The 16,711-nt window shown below is 44.7% G+C and overlaps 1 protein-coding gene across 2 annotated transcripts; it reads right to left on the minus strand.

Annotated features, from left to right (window-relative positions):
- Positions 1-771: 771 nt before the first annotated feature.
- On the minus strand, positions 772-14,838 carry STAMBP (STAM binding protein). 2 transcript variants are annotated; one of them, XM_015811144.1, is made up of 9 exons: positions 14,628-14,838; positions 12,938-13,013; positions 10,246-10,341; positions 7,621-7,843; positions 6,290-6,414; positions 4,437-4,574; positions 3,618-3,730; positions 2,737-2,836; positions 772-1,734 (listed from the first exon to the last, which is right to left on the minus strand). In XM_015811144.1, the coding sequence occupies exons 1-9, from the start codon at positions 14,828-14,830 to the stop codon at positions 1,678-1,680; spliced, it is 1,131 nt and encodes a 376-aa protein (XP_015666630.1). In that variant the 5' UTR covers positions 14,831-14,838; the 3' UTR covers positions 772-1,677. The 2 variants fall into 2 exon arrangements, with proteins under 2 accessions (XP_015666630.1, XP_015666629.1); XM_015811143.1 differs by having other exon boundaries at positions 7,480-7,843.
- Positions 14,839-16,711: the final 1,873 nt, after the last annotated feature.

Genomic DNA, 16,711 nt, shown 5'->3' on the forward strand with positions numbered 1-16,711 from the left:
TGGAGAGAACAGGTAACACTCTATTTTCCAGCACTCTTCTGCAGTTGCATATTGCAGAGTAAGATCAGTAGCAATTGACAGCTGTCTTCTGGGAAATCTGAAGTACTAATGTCTGCTGCCCTTCACCTGCCAGATCCCAAGACAACTCTGGAAGCTTTTGGCTTTCCCAGAGGACAGATCAAAGGCTGCACAATTCAGTGAAATAATCCCTCCTAAATCAGCTCTGACAGCCACCTTTTTTGTTCCTCACACATCCAGAGCCGACTTTGGAACCCAGGCACCACCTGGGCTGAAACCTGCTGTAGCCTGGGGAAGGGCATGCAGCAAGGAAGCCTGGTGCCCTATTTTCAAGGAGCAAAATTAGCCTATTCTCAGTAAGAAGTGACACATCTAGATGTTCTTCAGCAGAAACACACTACCAAGGGTAAATGAATGAATTTGCGCAGAAATGATAGGCATTTTCATGCCTCTCTCCATAGAAATATAACTAATTACGACTGAATGAAGTCACTGGAGAAAATCAGGAATTAGAAAGGGTCTCATTTCGCATCAGCTGCTATTAAGAAACAATTATGGAGGTCACGTGCATATTTTGGGCACTCTTTTTCACTTTGGGGCAGGAGAGGATCACAGCAGCAGCACGAGAGGAATTTATTGGGCTTGAATACACGTTTTGCATCTTCCACTAGGCTGTTCTTCTGCACATGGACTACATGGGGTAGTTTAGTCCTTCACAGGGTTTAAAGCATAGCCGTAGAAAGATTAAGCTTAAATTGACATGTTTTTATAAAATGTAGATTCCTAAAAAGGGAGAATCGGTAACAAAAAAAACTCCTAGCTAGTTATTTCAAGAAACTCCTTTGATTCTCTCTTCTTAAACACATGAATTATTCCCTTGGAACAAGGTGCCATTATCTAGGGCAGAGGTCCCTAACCCCAAGGCTGCAGCAAGTGAGCACACACAGCTCCACTTGTGCTCACACAAATGGAGCTTCACACACGCACAGGAGTGCCCACCACTCATGCAAATGGAACTGCATGCACAAGTGTGTACGTCTGCCACTCGCACAGAACCGTTTCCTCTCCTCCCCCCCCCCTGGTCCGTAAAATCGGAAAGGTTGGGGACCCCTAATCTAGGAAAGACGAATCTAAGACCTAATAGGCACTAGCCTGGTTTTCTTTGTGGGTACTTCCTTCTGTCCGACACAAAAATTGCTTTATTACTGCTCACTAAAGTCAAAGTTTTGGCACAGCACAGTTGAGTGTGAGAATTCCAAATCACCGATGGGACCGATGTTTTCCAAGAACATGCAAGAGTTGAGAAAGATCTTAATAGACAGAAGGATGGATGTTTTCCGAGTCAAGCCAAACACTTCCAAGAATTGTTCCTGTTTGTTTGTGCCTCTGTGTGTGTTCTGGAGCCTGGTTTGTTGAAAAACCTTTGTCAGCAGCCAAGACTAGCTGTATCAAGGTTAGGGTTAATTTTAGTTTATAATTTTGCTTTACTGATTCTCAGCGATGCCCCAAATTATTATTTGCATGTGATCAAAGAGAAGGCAAAATTCCTTTGCTGTTACAGGTAAGATTCTGGATATCACTGCACAGAAAGTGAGAGAAGCAACCATAAATTAGCTTTAAGAAGGACAGGAATAGCTGATAAGAGATATAAAGGCAGCCTTATCGAAGGTCCAGCACTGCCACTTCTTGTTCCATGATGGTCACATGGTTGCAAGTCTGAAAGAGAGAAAAGAAATCCATGACAGTCTGGAACAATAGAGGCGCTGAAGGGCCAGGTCCTTGTCTGGAACCGATGGCTCCTTCCTGGGAGACCAGGGCTGTCCTGCCTTTTCCTAAACAGGCGGTGGTTCCCCTTCCCCCTAGAAGCCGCCTAAGACCCAACTTTCTGGACACGTTTTGTCCAATTTTCAACATTTCCTTTCTAGGGAAAGTTGCTGAGGAGACGGTTGTGCAGCAGCTCCAGAGAATCCTGGAAGAAGCAGGTTATCTGGATGCTTTGGGTCTGAATTCAGGCCAGGGGACAAGAAAAGCAGGGGCCGTGTTCTTCTGGCGGGAACGGAATGGGGTTCTTAACCTCTTGGCATCAACCCTGGCATCTTTCTGATTGGCTCCAGAGGCTGGAAGTGAGGAGCACTGTGTTGTGTGCTGGTTCTCTTCTCTCCTCTGCAACCAGTTCCAGTCAGTATTGATGGGGAAGAGGCCTTGCCCCCGAGCCCCCGTTTTGTGGGTTTCCGTACTCCCTCTACCCTTGTTTAACATCTATATAAAGCCTCTGGGCAAGGTCACCCAACAGCACCGGAGGAGGTACACAGACGATGCTCAGCTCTGTATTTCCATTGTAGAACCTCCAAGTGATGCTACGGAGGCCCCGTTTTGGTGTTTGGAGTCAAATCTATGGCAGTCTGACACACTTTTAGGAAGCTTTGGAGGTAGAAAATTTAGAGAGGAGGTGGGAAGAGATGGAGAAAAGTTGTTTCCTGACCTGAAGAGGCAGAGAGAGTTTCACCATTAAAATCCCACTGCTTTATTTATTTTGAAATGCATCAGGTTGTCCAACTCCATGACAACACTGAAGGGATCAAATCATACAACGAAGGAAAAAACCTGCCCACCCAAACGCCAGAAGGAGGGCGACTCTGAAGGCCGGACTTGCCCCGCATGCCAGGCCGAGGCCTGGGGAAAGGCCTTCCCTGGCCTTTGCTTCTCTCGGGTACTTACTATAAAGAGAGGAGGATCTTTGCAGTGGGGATGGAATCCTTTTTGTCTGCAGGAAGAGATCTCCTCCATCCCATGGTCTGTCAGTTTAAAGAATCCAGTCCTAGACAGTAATTGTGGACAAAATCAGCTGGCTCCAAATGCTGTAAATGGCCTCAGAGCCAAGAATAGTATTAAGTTCAGAAGAAGAGGGAGAGCTGTACCTTGAAGAAACTGGTCCAAAACTGAACAGTTCCTTCCTACCTACAAAACCAGAACCCTGCTTATCTACAATACGGACCATTCTTTGTATTTTGCCGTATTGCTCCATACCTTCTCAATTTTGGCTACGTTTCCCCCAACAGGTATACTGGAACAGAACTAGAATTTCCACAGGATTTGAACAAAGTAGCCTCATTAATGAGCTGCTTAAATTCAGCTGAAGTGCCTCTGAATCACAATCTTCCCCAATTTCATTAGTTATTCAGGGAGGCACAGAGTGCATCTGAAATGTGGTACTTGTCCCTTAAAGCAATAAGAATAGAACAGAACAGAACAGAATAGCTTTATTGCTCGTGTGATTAGACACACAAGGAATTTGTTTCTGGTGCAGTAGCTCTCAGTGTATATGCAAAGCAACAGAATCATCACCATCATCAATCATCCCAATAAGAGAGGGGGAATAAAGAAGATAATAAGGATAAGTGATAATTAGGTGTTCAGCAGATTGATGGCCCGAGGGAAAATCTGTCCCCGTGTCTAGTTGTTTTGGCATGCAGTGCCCAATAGCGCTGTATCAAGGGGAGGAATTTACGTCCAGGATGTAAAGGGTTTGTAGTCCCAAATGCAACCCTGTGATCTTACTCAATCAACCAGATTGGGATAGACACAGTCCAATAACTTACTCTTGATACTTCGGTGAACAAACGATAGCGATAGACTCTGGCAACATCATCTGATAGGAGCAATGGGTGTGCAAATCCACGCTGGAAAGGAAAGCCGTTTGAGTAGGATGAGTCTGAAGCAGGAAAAAAGAGGGTAAATGTTAAAATGAAACAAGAATCAGGGGATTTGGGGTATGTTTCAATTTCACTCTTCTTATCATTTTTCCATTCTGTCTTTTAAAAGGCCAAACAAAAATTTTCTTCTGTATTTTCTGGAGATAAACATTTTTAAGCAGTATTCCTTAATATATTGCCAGTTTTTATTCTCAAAAATATAGTTTTTGTGTACAATTTTGAGACACTTGCACATTCTTATTTATAGATACATTTTGTATATAATGAGAAAAAAATCCAAAATGTGGAAAATATGAACTTCTAAAAATATGAACAAGGAAATATGAACAGTTTTGTAAACTGTTATCAAAGTTCCCATAAGTGGACTACTCAGTGGGCGGAAGGGGCAAGATTCCCAGGAGGTCTCCCCCCCACTCGCTAAGGGCATGCAAAGGGCATCTACTGGAAGACCCAGAGGCAGTCCACCTGGGGGTCCTCCTTTGAAGGAACAGCTTCTGGGAGAGAAGCCGCTGGCCGGACCAGCAGAGAAGCCCAGAGGGACTGTCCAGGGAGAGGCTTTGTGCGCGCACACACACACACACACACACACACACGAGTCTTCCTCTGCCCTGCAGCCATTCTCTCTCTCGGGGAGAGAACGGCTACAGGAGACCCACCCCAGGGCAGGTTTTGGACCCTGGAAGGGCCTGGGCAAAGGAGGCTTACATGGATCCATCCCAAGGTGATCAGGCTGTTCTGATCCTGGATTAGGAAGAGCTCTTCCTCACTCTCAGTGTTGCAATAGTCAGGCCCTCCATGCTGCTTGGGAACAATGACGTGGGTTATTGTGAATTCATTCCTCATCTGATGGGGGAGAGAAAGAAGGCCAAATGTCAGGAAAAAATAACTTTTTCAGGTAAATGGTTGCTAGGCAGGCCTGGGAATATGGCATCCTCTAAAACAGTGGTCCCCAACCTTTCCAGCTGTGCAGACCAGCAAGGGAGGGGGAGAGCCATTTTTTACCCTTATGACTATTGCAGTATCCCCCTGGTCACGTGATCAAAATTCAGACGCTTGGCATTTATGATGGTTGCGGCGTCCCAGGGGGGTCATGTGATCCCCTTTTGCAATTTTCTGACAAGCAAAATCAATGGGGAAGCCAGATTCACTTAAAACTGTGTCACTAACCTAACAACTTCAATGATTCACTTAACAACTGAGGCAAGAAAGATCACAAAATAGGGAAAAAATCATTTAACAAATTTAGCGCTTAGCAACAGAAATATTGGGCTCAACTGTAGTTGCAAGTCGAGACTACCTGTATTTAGTTGTGAGGTCGAACAAAAAGAGACACCAATGGGTGAAGGTTGTGAAACTGCTATAGAAGAAGCATGTTGGTTTGGTCACATAAAGGAAATGGACGAGGACCGAATCCCAAAACAAACATAAGCAGCAGCCAACAGTGACTATGTTAAGAGGAAGGGGAAAGCCAAGAGCACCTTGGTTGTACAGAGAGGATGAGAGCCACAAGAGTAAAAGAGACGGGACATCTCAAATACAAAAGTCAACGGGTGAATTAGTATCGGGATGCAATGGAAGCAACAATGTTTTGCAAACATAGAAAGTTACACGGAAATAGACAGCAGTGAGTTGTGCTGGTGTAAATTCCTTTCCTCTCACCTTCTTTAATTTCTTTTCCTATTGCTTCTTACTCTTTTTCTGCACTTTGCATAATGCCGTTTGCTCCAAAAGAGAAAATAGCATATATGTTGTTAGTGGGGCTCATTGGGGAATTCTGGGAGTTGAAGTCCACCCATCTTAAAACATGCTGAGGTTGAGAAACACTGAAATATTGGATGTCATCTTGTAGCACACTCACACAAAAAAGAGAAAAATGTTTAAAAGAAGCCCAATTTCTATCTAAGTTCTATTGCTTTTATGTCTGCGAAAAAATATGTTGTTGTCCTTATCTCAGGCACAAAGAAAACATGGAACATCGAGTAACAGGGCTGGAGGGGACTTTGGCGGTCTAATCCCCTCCTCAATTAGGAGACCCTGTACCATTCTGGACAAATGGCTCTTCTTAAAAACCTCCAGTGATGAAGCACCCACAACTTCTGGAGGCCAGCCGTTCCCACTGATTAATTGTTCCAACTGTCAGGAAATTTCTCCTTCTCAGTTGAATCTCTCTTTATCATCTTTGTTGCTCTTCTCCGCATTCTTTCTAGAGTCCCAGCCTCTTTTTTGTATCTTGGTGACCAGAACTGGACATCTGCTTTCCCTGAATTTATAGGGCAAATTCCTTACCATTTGCAATTCATTCAATTAGGAACTCCTGCCATAATAACGTGAGATCACGAGTCATACTTAAATTACAAAAGTCTACTACGACAGGCAACAGTTTCTAAAAGTAACATAGTTCTTCCGACTACTCGGGCCTGCTTCTGTCTCATATACTTGCATACTTCCTTCAAAGATGAATGGCGAGACCTGTATCGCTATTTAGGGTATACCCAAATGATCAAGTTACCATTTCAGGAGACTTCACACAGCCTTGAGGATTTATGCCATCATCTTACCAGCTTCCCACAAAGGATCCCACATGTCTCCACACCTCTGGCTGTATTTGCATCTGCCAACTGCAGAAATTTATGACAGAGCTCCCTGGGGACAATGATGTGGCGAAGACCATCTATAACTGCATCTGTAAGGAAAGAGCAAAGTCACAGGGTGTAATAATAGGTTGAATTCCAGCGTAGCCATTTCCCCAACTTGCTAATTTGCTAGGTAGAGACAGTTTTATTTCTCACAAGCTCTGCCTACAACCCACAAGGCATAGTCTAGCAGTCTCACTTGATATTTGTAAAACAGGGCACAGAAAAACGTGGACTTGAGATTTATGCTTTCAGAGGGCCAAGCATTATTTTAACCAGAGCAAACTCCTGCCAAGAGTGGTGAGAATAATCAGCTAACCTATTGCAGTGCTGGAAATCTTTTTCCAAAGTAGTTTTGTGCTATTCCAGCTTTTGTGGGTTTTTTAAAACTTTCAATAAAAATAAATATTGCTAATCTATTACAAAAACAGATCACTGCAGCAGCAGCATCTACAACCTAGAAACTTTTAGTGGAAAATCTGAAAACCTTTTGGTGGCACGAACGAGGACAAAGACCGTTAATGCCAGGACCCTCCACTGGGTTAGAGGTCAGGGTTTTCCAGTTAACAGCTGAAGACCTTCATCCTGCCAGGCTTTGAGGGAAAACTCTCTCCAAGGCCAAGTGGCACAACTCTTACCCAACTTGATTTCTCAGAAGATGGAGCACGCTGGGAAACAGGATGGGCCTTCATCTGGAGAATCAAAGAGGTCCCCTCTGACCCCAGTGGTTGTTTCCAGGCCACCTTGCTTAGAAGGCAGATGGCAAGAATCAACTCTAGGATAGTGGCACAAGGCTAGCTAGCTATAAGGCTGGTTGGAGACTGTCATGGGATGCAAAGAGAAGCATGTAGAAGATTTGACCTTGGGAGGATTTAAGTTTTGGAAAACAACAGATTTCAGATGGCAAAAGAAATGCCAAGCAATCCAGATATTCTACTAAGAACCTTCCAGTTCATTAGAATTAGAATGTGAAATAGATCAAATGTTGGCCTCTTAAGCATTCCCTCATCTGCAACAAAGGGATGGGATTGTGCAGGGAGAGGGGATTATTTTGAGTCCGACAAGACTATTACTGCATTCCCTAGAAGGTGTACCAAATTCATCCCAAAACATACTGTTTTCTGAGTTCCCCAAAGTGCCAGGTTTTAGAGACCTGTCCACTATGGGCGGCTTTGGTAGTCCACTTCCTCCAGCGGGGCTCAAAGGTTGACCAGCAGACATAAGGGTTTGGGGGTCGGTGGGGGGCTTGAGCACACCAGGTATTAAGGGATCCTCCAAGGGGCCGGGAGTTGCTGTCCCAAATTGCTGCACCACCCTCAGGCGCTCTTTCTCAAGCTCCTGGCGCCTGATCATGTCTTCAAAGGCGTGGAACTGCTCCTGTTCGGCCTGCTGTTGCTTCATGCGAGCCACTCTCTGCCTCTCCTCCTCCAGCTGTTGCTGTAGGGCCAAGGTGCGGGCAAATTCCTCCTCTTGCTTCTTCTGGAATGGTAAGAGAAGAGTCACCATATCATATGAGAAATGACAGCAGGAGCAACACTCTCTGGGCATCTCTTTCCCTAGCAGAAAAATCTGGGTTAAGAACTGAGCAAGATTTGAGGAGCAGAGATGATCTTTGGGAGAATTTGATCCAATAGTTAGAACAGGTGAACAGAACAGAATAGAATAACAGAGCTAGAAGGGACCTTGGAGGTCTTCTAGTCCAACCCTCTGCTCAGGAAGGAAACCCTATACCATTTCAGACAAGTGGCTGTCCAGTCTCTTCTTAAAAACTTCCAGTGTTGGAGCATTCACAACTTCTGGAGGCAGGTTGTTCCACTGGTTAATTGTTCTAACTGTCAGGAAGTTTCTCCTTAGTTCTAAGTTTCTTCTGTCTTTGATTAGTTTCCATCCGTTGCTTCTTGTCCTGCCTTCAGGTGCTTTTGAGAATAGCTTGACTCCCTCTTCTTTGTGGCAGCCCCTGAGATATTGGGACACTGCTATTATGTCACCCCTCGTCCTTCTTTTCCTTAAACTAGACATAGCCAATTCCAGCAACTGTTCTTTGTACGTTTTAGCCTCCAGTCCCTTGATCATCTTTGTTGCTCTTCTCTTAACTCATTAGGTGACCGGCTCATAAAACAGCTTCCTATATATTGTTTGCATTTTTTTTAACTCTGCCTTTCCATTATGTTACAAGAAAAATAGTTAGAAACGCTAATGTACAAAAAGAACCTGGGCTGGAAGAGAAGCTAAAAGTAATTTAAAAAGAAGAAAAGGGGGGGAGGGAGAAGAAGTAGAACTGGTGCTGGGACTAAATGGAAAGTAATATGGGTTTATCAAGAAACAATTATGCCAAGCTAACCTGATCTCCTTTTTCTGATAAAGCGACTGGTTTAAGTGATCATGGAAATGCAGTGGACATAGTTTGTCATGACTTCAGCAATGTATTCAACAATTTCCCCCATGAAATCCTAGTAGAAAAGATGACAAAACATGGGATGGACTGTGGTATGTCACTATCTGATGGCTACAATGCTGCTTGAATAAGCACACCGGATGAATGTATGTCGGTGGCTTCTCAATCAGCTGGAGGGGAGACTGGGTGGCATCTGGGGGGACCCTCTTCTAAGCCTTGTGTTGTTCAACCCTAAGTGACTTGGGGGATGGATTAGAGAATAAGATGATCAAATATGCTAAAATCACAAAGAGTGGGGAACATCAAGCACCTTTTGAGGGCAGTATCATAGTTCAGGAAAAATTGGCAAGCTGGAACAATATTCATAACCCATCAAAATTAGTTCCAGCTTAGACAGGTGCGAAGCTCTACATTTTGAATAGGAAAAATGGAAGGCAACTAAAGGACCAGGGAAAATCCACAGGGCAACCGTGCATGTGAAAAGAATCACTAACTAAACATGAGCCGAGAGTGTGGAGCAGCTGCAAAAAGAAAGCAAACAGAATTCTAGTTGCAGCAACAGAAGCAGCAGGCTGCCAAGATCAAGGAAGGCATGGTTTTCTCTTTTCTGCACTGGTCATTTCAAACCTCGAGCACAGCACACACTCACACACACCCCGACTGGACGCTGCAGTTTAGGAATGGTGGTGACAAACTGAAGTGTGCCATCATAAAGAGACACTTGGAGGGAAACCTTACAAGAAAGGAGGGGAGGTATGTTTAACCAGAAAATAAATTTGCAACCATACATGTTAACGGCCTTCTAAAAGGCTGTGATGAAAGATGGGGCAGAAGTATTTTTATATTGATATAAACATGTTTATATTTTGGCTGGCTGCAAGAATTTCCTAATATTAAGAGTTGTTCACCAGTGGAATAGCCTGTCTTATGAGCTGATGGAGCCTCCTTTGCTGGAAGTAGTTAAACAGAGACTGAAGGAAGGGCTGTCACAATAGTGGATTCCTAAAACAGACAGAGGGTTGGATCCGATGATCCATGTAGCTTTCCTGGCAACTTCTTTGAGAACATTTCTCTGTTTCTTATTCAAATACAAATGAGGGCCCAACTCTGCTTAGATTCAGAACCTAGACATCAACCAGCTGCCGTCATTTATACCCTACAATACCCATATTAGATATATGTCATTTTAGTTACATTTAAATTAAATCTTTTTAGTTTTTGTTAAGGCCCTACCCACTTTTTATCTTGATGCAGCTTATTTTGTCCCTTGACTGTGCATTCTCCCAGTATCTCCAAAGATACCGACTGGGCTTCTGCAGCGCTTCAACAGACATAATTCCCAGAAATTAAGGAGAATCAATCCAGGTCAGCAGAGCTACATTGCTAGCATGACAGCCAACTGGTTTGCTTCTGGCACAGCCAGATTAGGGGCCAAGCATTCCAGCAGCCAAGGCAACAGAGAGCTCCAGAACATTCTGTTACTCACCTTCTGTATATTGTACTCTGCATATTCTTTGTTGTATTTTGCTAAAAGCTCTTTTTTCAACTCCTCTGCTTTAGGGAACGCAACCTCTTTTAGTTTCTGAGTTAAGGAAAAAAATAGCACAAAATTAGACATTTGGAACTAGAACTAAAGCTGTCCAGGATGTGAGGGGTCTGTAGATATTTTTTCAGCCTTCTTTCTGGCTGTTGCAGTATACAGGTCCTCAATGGAAGGCAGGCTGGCTGCAGTTATTTATTCTGCAGTCCTAATTATCCATTGAAGTCTGTACCTGTCCTGTTTGGTTGCTGTGCCAAACCAGACAGTTTTAGAAGTATAAATAACAGACATGATATTTCCTCTGTAGAACTGTATCAGCAGATCCTTGGGCAGTCTGAACTGAGTTGACGTAGAAAGAACATTCTTTGTTGTGCCTTTTTAATGATGGTTCTAATATTAGGTGTCCATTTTAAATCCTTGGAGATCATAGAACCTAGAAGCTTGAAGATCTCTACTGTTGATTATATTAACAGCATCATCTGCTGATCTATAGGTGCAGTAGGCAAAATGCAAGGGGTCTAACAGCAGATCCAAGATGATTTTCAGGTGGGCCAACACTAACCTTTCGAAGGTTACTACAGATGTCAGAGCAATCGGTCTGTTAGTCTTTCAACTCCTTGATGGAGGATTTCTTGGGAACTGGGATGATAGTAGAGCATTTGAAGCAAGAAGGAACATAACACATTTCCAGTGATTTATTAAAGTTGCAGGTGAAGATGGGGCCAGTTGTTCAGCACAGGTTTTCAGGCAAGAAGGAGTTATTCCATATGGGCCTGGCGCTTTCCCAATAGTTGGTCTAGGAAATATACCTTGCACATCTTTTTCTAGGATCACCAGAGGTGGGGGCCAAGAGGGAGGGAGTCAGATATAGGAAATTTGGCTATTGTTGGTGTATTTGAGATGGGGAGGGTAGCAATATTTGGCAGTGATCTCCTCTCAAACCTCTGAATGTAGGAACACACTCAGGTCATCTGCCAGTTGCCGATTCTCTTCAGCATGGGAAGGTGGTTTGCTGTAGCCATTGATGTTCTTCAGGCTTCTCCACACATTTGCTGGTTCATTTGCTGAGAGCAGATTCTAAGCTTTTCAGAGTAGCTTCTCTTTGCTATCCTGATTTCCCTTGTTAATACATTCCTGGCCTGTTTATATACTGCTTTAAAGTAATTAAAGCAGTATTATCATTATTTACAATCCTAGTGTCAGAACCCATTTCCTTGTTGAGGAGGGGTTGGTTCTGTCCTTTTCCAGTTTCTTCTGTGGGTTCTGTCATTCTCCTGAGGGGGAGGCCCTATGGAACGCATTATTTCTCCTTTGCTTAGCTACAATGTTTCCTCTCTGCCCTTTATATCTGCTTGCTCCTTGAACCTTGATGTCTCCCCTGGGGTGAGAAAGGAATGTGCCTCAGGCCATCTGGCTTATCTCTCGCTGCAGAAGAGAAAGGTGCGAAGACCCAACAACGTCTTCACAGGCATGGGAACGGACTCCGTTATCAGCTCCGTTCCCACAGCAGACTTAACACCTGGGGATTGGCTCGTTTGAACTGACCAGATGAACTATTGGGGTGGGGTTTGCTTGGGGCTCTTTTAACCTATTGATCTGAGCGGGAAGCCCTCAGATCCTGCCTTCTATGCCTGCTGTCAGCCTCTCCTAATAAAAGTTTCTTTTTGAATGAAACAGGTCCAAGAGTCCTGCTTTCTTGGGATGAGGTTTTGAAGCGGGTCCTTACACCTAGTTTGATCTGTAATGTCATGCAATTATGATCCCGGCTTGCTCAAGCTCATTAGGGCAATCCCAGTTCAGATGCAACGGAAAGTTAGTTACAGACTAAAAGTAGATGCTTATGCTTTCTTTATAGCCATGCCAGAGAACAGAGAAGCTGGTAAATCCTAGGGCAGTGATGGCGAACCTTTTAGAGACCGAGTGCCCAAAAACTGCTCCGCCCCCTGACTGCCCACAGAGCTACCCACCACCTCCATAGCCCACTGCAGATGATCGCCCAGGCGGCCATGCAGCGCAATGGTGGCCATGCCCTCCACCCGCACCCCACATCTGCGTGCAACGGGACATGAGGGTGGAGTCTTGTCCCTGCTGCCCAGCAGCCATGTCCTTGGCTGCGCTGCTCCACATGGGCCGTGCCCGGGGGCAACTCTCCTCCAGGGGGGCTGCTGTTGAGGAGGGGGCCGTGGGGGGAGGCGGGGCTGGGGCGAGGGTGCCCGTGCCCATGGAGAGGGCTCTGAATGCCACCTCTGGCATGCGTGCCATAGGTTCGCCACCACTGTCCTAGGCTCTTCTGCAAGTAAATACTAATTCAGAATTAAAGGCATGAACAACAATGAGCCATGGACTGCCTTGGCTTGGTTAGAAGAACAGAGGCATCCCATCCAGAATGAAACAAACAGCACTTCCCACCTTCCACTGGCAAAGTTGAAAAAGTAAATGTGAGATTGAACAGAGATATTCAGTTTCACAGGAGGAGCATCAAGTTTGTACATCAAACTTGTAAAACTCTCATGCAGGACTCTCTCCAAAGAGGACTTCTGAACATGCTAACTGGGCAGCCAACTTACCTTTTCCTATTGCCAATGTACAGGCAATTTTTAGGAGAAACTCCTACAAGAAAAATATTTTTATCACTTACTTTCACTGTCTCTCTCTTCTCTGGAATGATTGCAGTCTTATATTCACGATGCTTGGGGAGTTTCTCTAAGAAAAGCCTGGAAGAACAGAGCACAAAGGGACATTAAGATAGCATAAATTAGGCTTAGTGTACTCATTATATTTATCCTGGATGGCTAAGAATATGTCTAAACATTTTAATCAGAATACTTATGCCAAAAATAAGGTGAGGCTCTCGAAATGTTTTGATTTATTTACTTACTTATTATACCCTATTTTAAAATTCAAATATTGTATAATAATAATAACAACAACTTTATTGTTGAATGTACACCAATCGGCATACATCAAAATGAAATTTCGTTGCATACAGCTCTCAAAGGGTCACCACCTCCGATATACACTCCTTGTTCGTGGCCAGCTCAAGTTTCAGATCGTCCATTTTAGTCTCTAGGGAGCAAACGATGGGAAACAGGACAGATGGAAACGGAGCTCCATGTGGATTATACTATCCTCTTAAATGATTCTACTACTCACTATTCCACCCTTTACTCCTTATCCCTGGCAAGCTGACAAGACGAATGGTACTGTGTTTTCCCAAAAATAAGGCCTACCCCGAAAAATAGTCCCTAGCTTGACTTTTGGGAGTGGGCCTAATATAAGCCCTATCCCAAAAATAAGCCCTAGTTTTAGGGTGAGGCACCAAAAAATCAAGCTAGGGCGGGGATGGGGTGGTGGTGGAGCTTACCATTGCACCCAAGCGTCCCGTGGATCGATATTTGCCTCGCTGGAAGGAGCAGCTTCATTCTGCAGCTGAGAATTGAGCTCAGCCTGCATTTCATAGTCAGAGGCCTTTCCGGAAGGCCTTTGCAGCCAAGAATCGAGCTGTGGATTGACTGTGAAATGCAGGCCAGAGCTCCATTTTCAGATGCAGAATGAAGCTGATCCTTTGGCCGAAGAAGGGGGCTGGCTGGGTGGGGCTGTCGGTGCCACCGTTGTGAGGTGAGTGGAAAATAATACCTGGTGCCTCTTTTGGAGGCAAATAAAATAAAATAAGACCAGGTCTTATTTTCGGGGAAACATGATCAAGTCCACAGAGCCAGAAGCCATACATCCCAGGGTTAGATTCTTAAAAGTATATTTTTAGAGACAAGCTTATTATCCACATAACCACACACATTCTCTTTCCAGATGAAGCTCCAGGAAACCTCTTCTACACTGCAGTAACACAGTATAGTTTTCTTCAAAGGTGATCAGTTGTATCTGCCACAGAATCATAAATTCTCCCTGAGAAATTACATCTCTATTGCTAATAGGATTCTGAAGATCCAGTCCTGTAGCCCAAGAGAAATTTATTTTTATGTAATTCCCCCTCCCCCAATCAAATAGTTTTCAAGCCAGAACCATTGTATGATAAGCAGCAAAACACATCTTTCCTTTTCAGGAAATTGTATTATAATATCTATAACCTACTTTGCTCCTACACATACAACATTCTGACAGAACAAACTCTTTGGAGAAATTGTAATTTTGGTTCCTATATGTTTTACTTAGATGGTGCAAAAGGCAAGGCAAAAACAGATGAACTCATTTGGGCTACAGATAAATAAAAAGTTTACAAATTCCAGGATGGCTAGCTAGTTTGCAACACAAAGATATTCCATTGATTTGTCAGAATAAAGGCTTATAATTGAGCAAAGCTTATTTCTTACGTAATGTATTTGTTGTACAATATAAAGGCACGTTCGATGTTGCCTTCTTCAGAATAAATAGTTGCCATTCGGATGATTTCAACACCTGAACGGTAGTATCGCCTTGGTGGAACATCTTCATTCACCTCCACAGTACTCCCCATATGAATAAGACCTCTGACCCGGTCTTCTGGGGGCAGGCTGACATCTGCGTAGTCAGGCATATAGGTTTAATCTGAAAGAAGAATTGATATGATCTGAATATTTGTATCAATAAGATCTGAATATTTGTTAATTATTTATTCCATATATTCCATATTTCCTAGATATATCAGTATAACCTTGAGATAACAACAACAATAATAAAGTTGGAAGGGACCTTGAAGGTCTTCTAGTCCAACCCCCTGCTCAAGCAGGAGAACCTATACCATTTCAGACAAATGGCTGTCCAATCTCTTCTTAAAAACTTCCAATGTTGGAGCATTTACAGCCTCCGGAGGCATGTTGTTCCACTGGTTAATTGTCCTCACTGTTAGGAAATTTCTCCTTAATTCCAGGTTGCTTCTCTCCTTGATTAGTTTCCATCCTTTGCTTCTTGTCCTGCCCTCTGGTACTTTGGAGAATAGCTTGAGTCCCTCTTCTTTGTGACACTGAGATACTGGAAGACTGCTATCATGTCACCCCTAGTCCTTCTCTTCATTAAACTAGACATACCCAATTCCAGCAAATGAATGAGGAAAACTTGTATTTGAATCCAAAGAAGCTTGAAGTTCTAGCTTTACAGTTTGTTTCAATACATGACATTAAAGAATATTTTCCCCTATCAGCCATCTCTGAAAGCAGATAAAGGCAACCTACATAGTCCTCCTATTAATGCAATTTCAGTAGGAAAACTTTAGTTGAAACATTTTCAGCACATAGAGGCAAAGCACAGCCCTCATCACCTAATCAGATTAGTGAGTTGATCAGTGTATAAATTTGATCGACAAACTACAAATTGAGCAAACCATGCTTTACACTGTGGGCTGAGTGCATCCCACTTGGCATCTCCGTAAAGGAAATCCGCTCTAAAACATATCAAGAATGGTTGCAGAAGGACTAGGAATGGCATGATAGCAGAATTCCAGTATTTGAGGGGCTGCCACCAAGAAGAGGGGGTCACGTTATTCACCAAAGCACCAGAGGGCAGGGCAAGAGACAGTGGATGGAAACTGATTAAAGAGAGAAGCAACCTGGAATTAAGGAGAAACTTCCTAGCAGTGAGGACAATCAACCAGTGGAACAGCTTTGCCTTCAGCTGGAGGCTTTTAAGAAGAGGCTGGGCAGTCACTTGTCTGAGATGGTCTAGACCAGGGGTAGGCAAACCTGGCTCTTTTATGATTTGTGGACTTCGACAGTCCACAAGTTATAACAGAGCCAAGGTTCCCTAACCCTGGTCTAGGCTCTCCTGCCCTGGGCAGAGGGCTGGACTAGAAGATCTCCAAGGTCCCTTTGTTATTCTGTTCTCTTCCTCCCCGAGAAGCCCTTCGCCCACCGCCCCGGAAGCCACTTGGGCCCGCCCTGCCTGCTGTCCTGGGGCGGCGGGAGGAAAGGCGAAAGGCGACCCGCTCCCGCCGACTGACCTGCACAGAAGCTCCCGGCCGGCAACGGGCCGCCACAGAACCGCGCAAGAGTCGCTTCCGGCTTCTCTAGGCCAGCTCTCGGACACTGAGATGAGGCCGGAAGTTGAGCCGAGGGACTTCCGCTTCCTTCGGTTACGAAGGTCAACCCGGAAGTTTTCCCTGTGAGTGCCGGATGGCCGGCCGCGCTCCCTGGCTGAGGCTTCCGCGGCGCCCGGGCCCCTCGGTGGGGCGGGACGTGTCTCGTAGGGCTTCCCGAAAAGCCGCAACCGGGCCGGGATGACTTTTTTCTTTCGAGAAGGCTTCGTGGGAAAGTAAACACGGCCGGGCGAGGCCTGCGGCGGGGGGGGGGGGCTCGGAGCTTTCTCCAGATTCAGTCCCCCGCGACTTCCTCGAGAGCTGCCCGGTGACCACTTGCCGCCTTCCCGGAGAGCGAAAGTGCAAAGCAGGGTCAGGGGGCGCCTTGCTTAAAGATCGCATCCCCCG

This window comes from Protobothrops mucrosquamatus, unplaced genomic scaffold (genome assembly GCF_001527695.2).
Source record: "Protobothrops mucrosquamatus isolate PMUCROS unplaced genomic scaffold, P.Mucros_1.0 scaffold31, whole genome shotgun sequence".
NCBI classification, from domain to species: domain Eukaryota; kingdom Metazoa; phylum Chordata; class Lepidosauria; order Squamata; family Viperidae; genus Protobothrops; species Protobothrops mucrosquamatus.

Bases quoted from the DNA above. Each gene is read 5' to 3' on its own strand.
- STAMBP (XM_015811143.1), bottom strand. From the start codon at position 14,830: ATGCCTGACTACGCAGATGTCAGCCTGCCCCCAGAAGACCGGGTCAGA. The intron at 10,342-12,937 runs GTAAGTGATAAA...TCCTTAACTCAG, and splicing joins AGAAGAGAGAGACAGTGAAA to AAACTAAAAGAGGTTGCGTT. The intron at 6,415-7,479 runs GTATGTTTTGGG...CTTTCCTTACAG, and splicing joins TTTGGGGAACTCAGAAAACA to ATGCAGTTATAGATGGTCTT.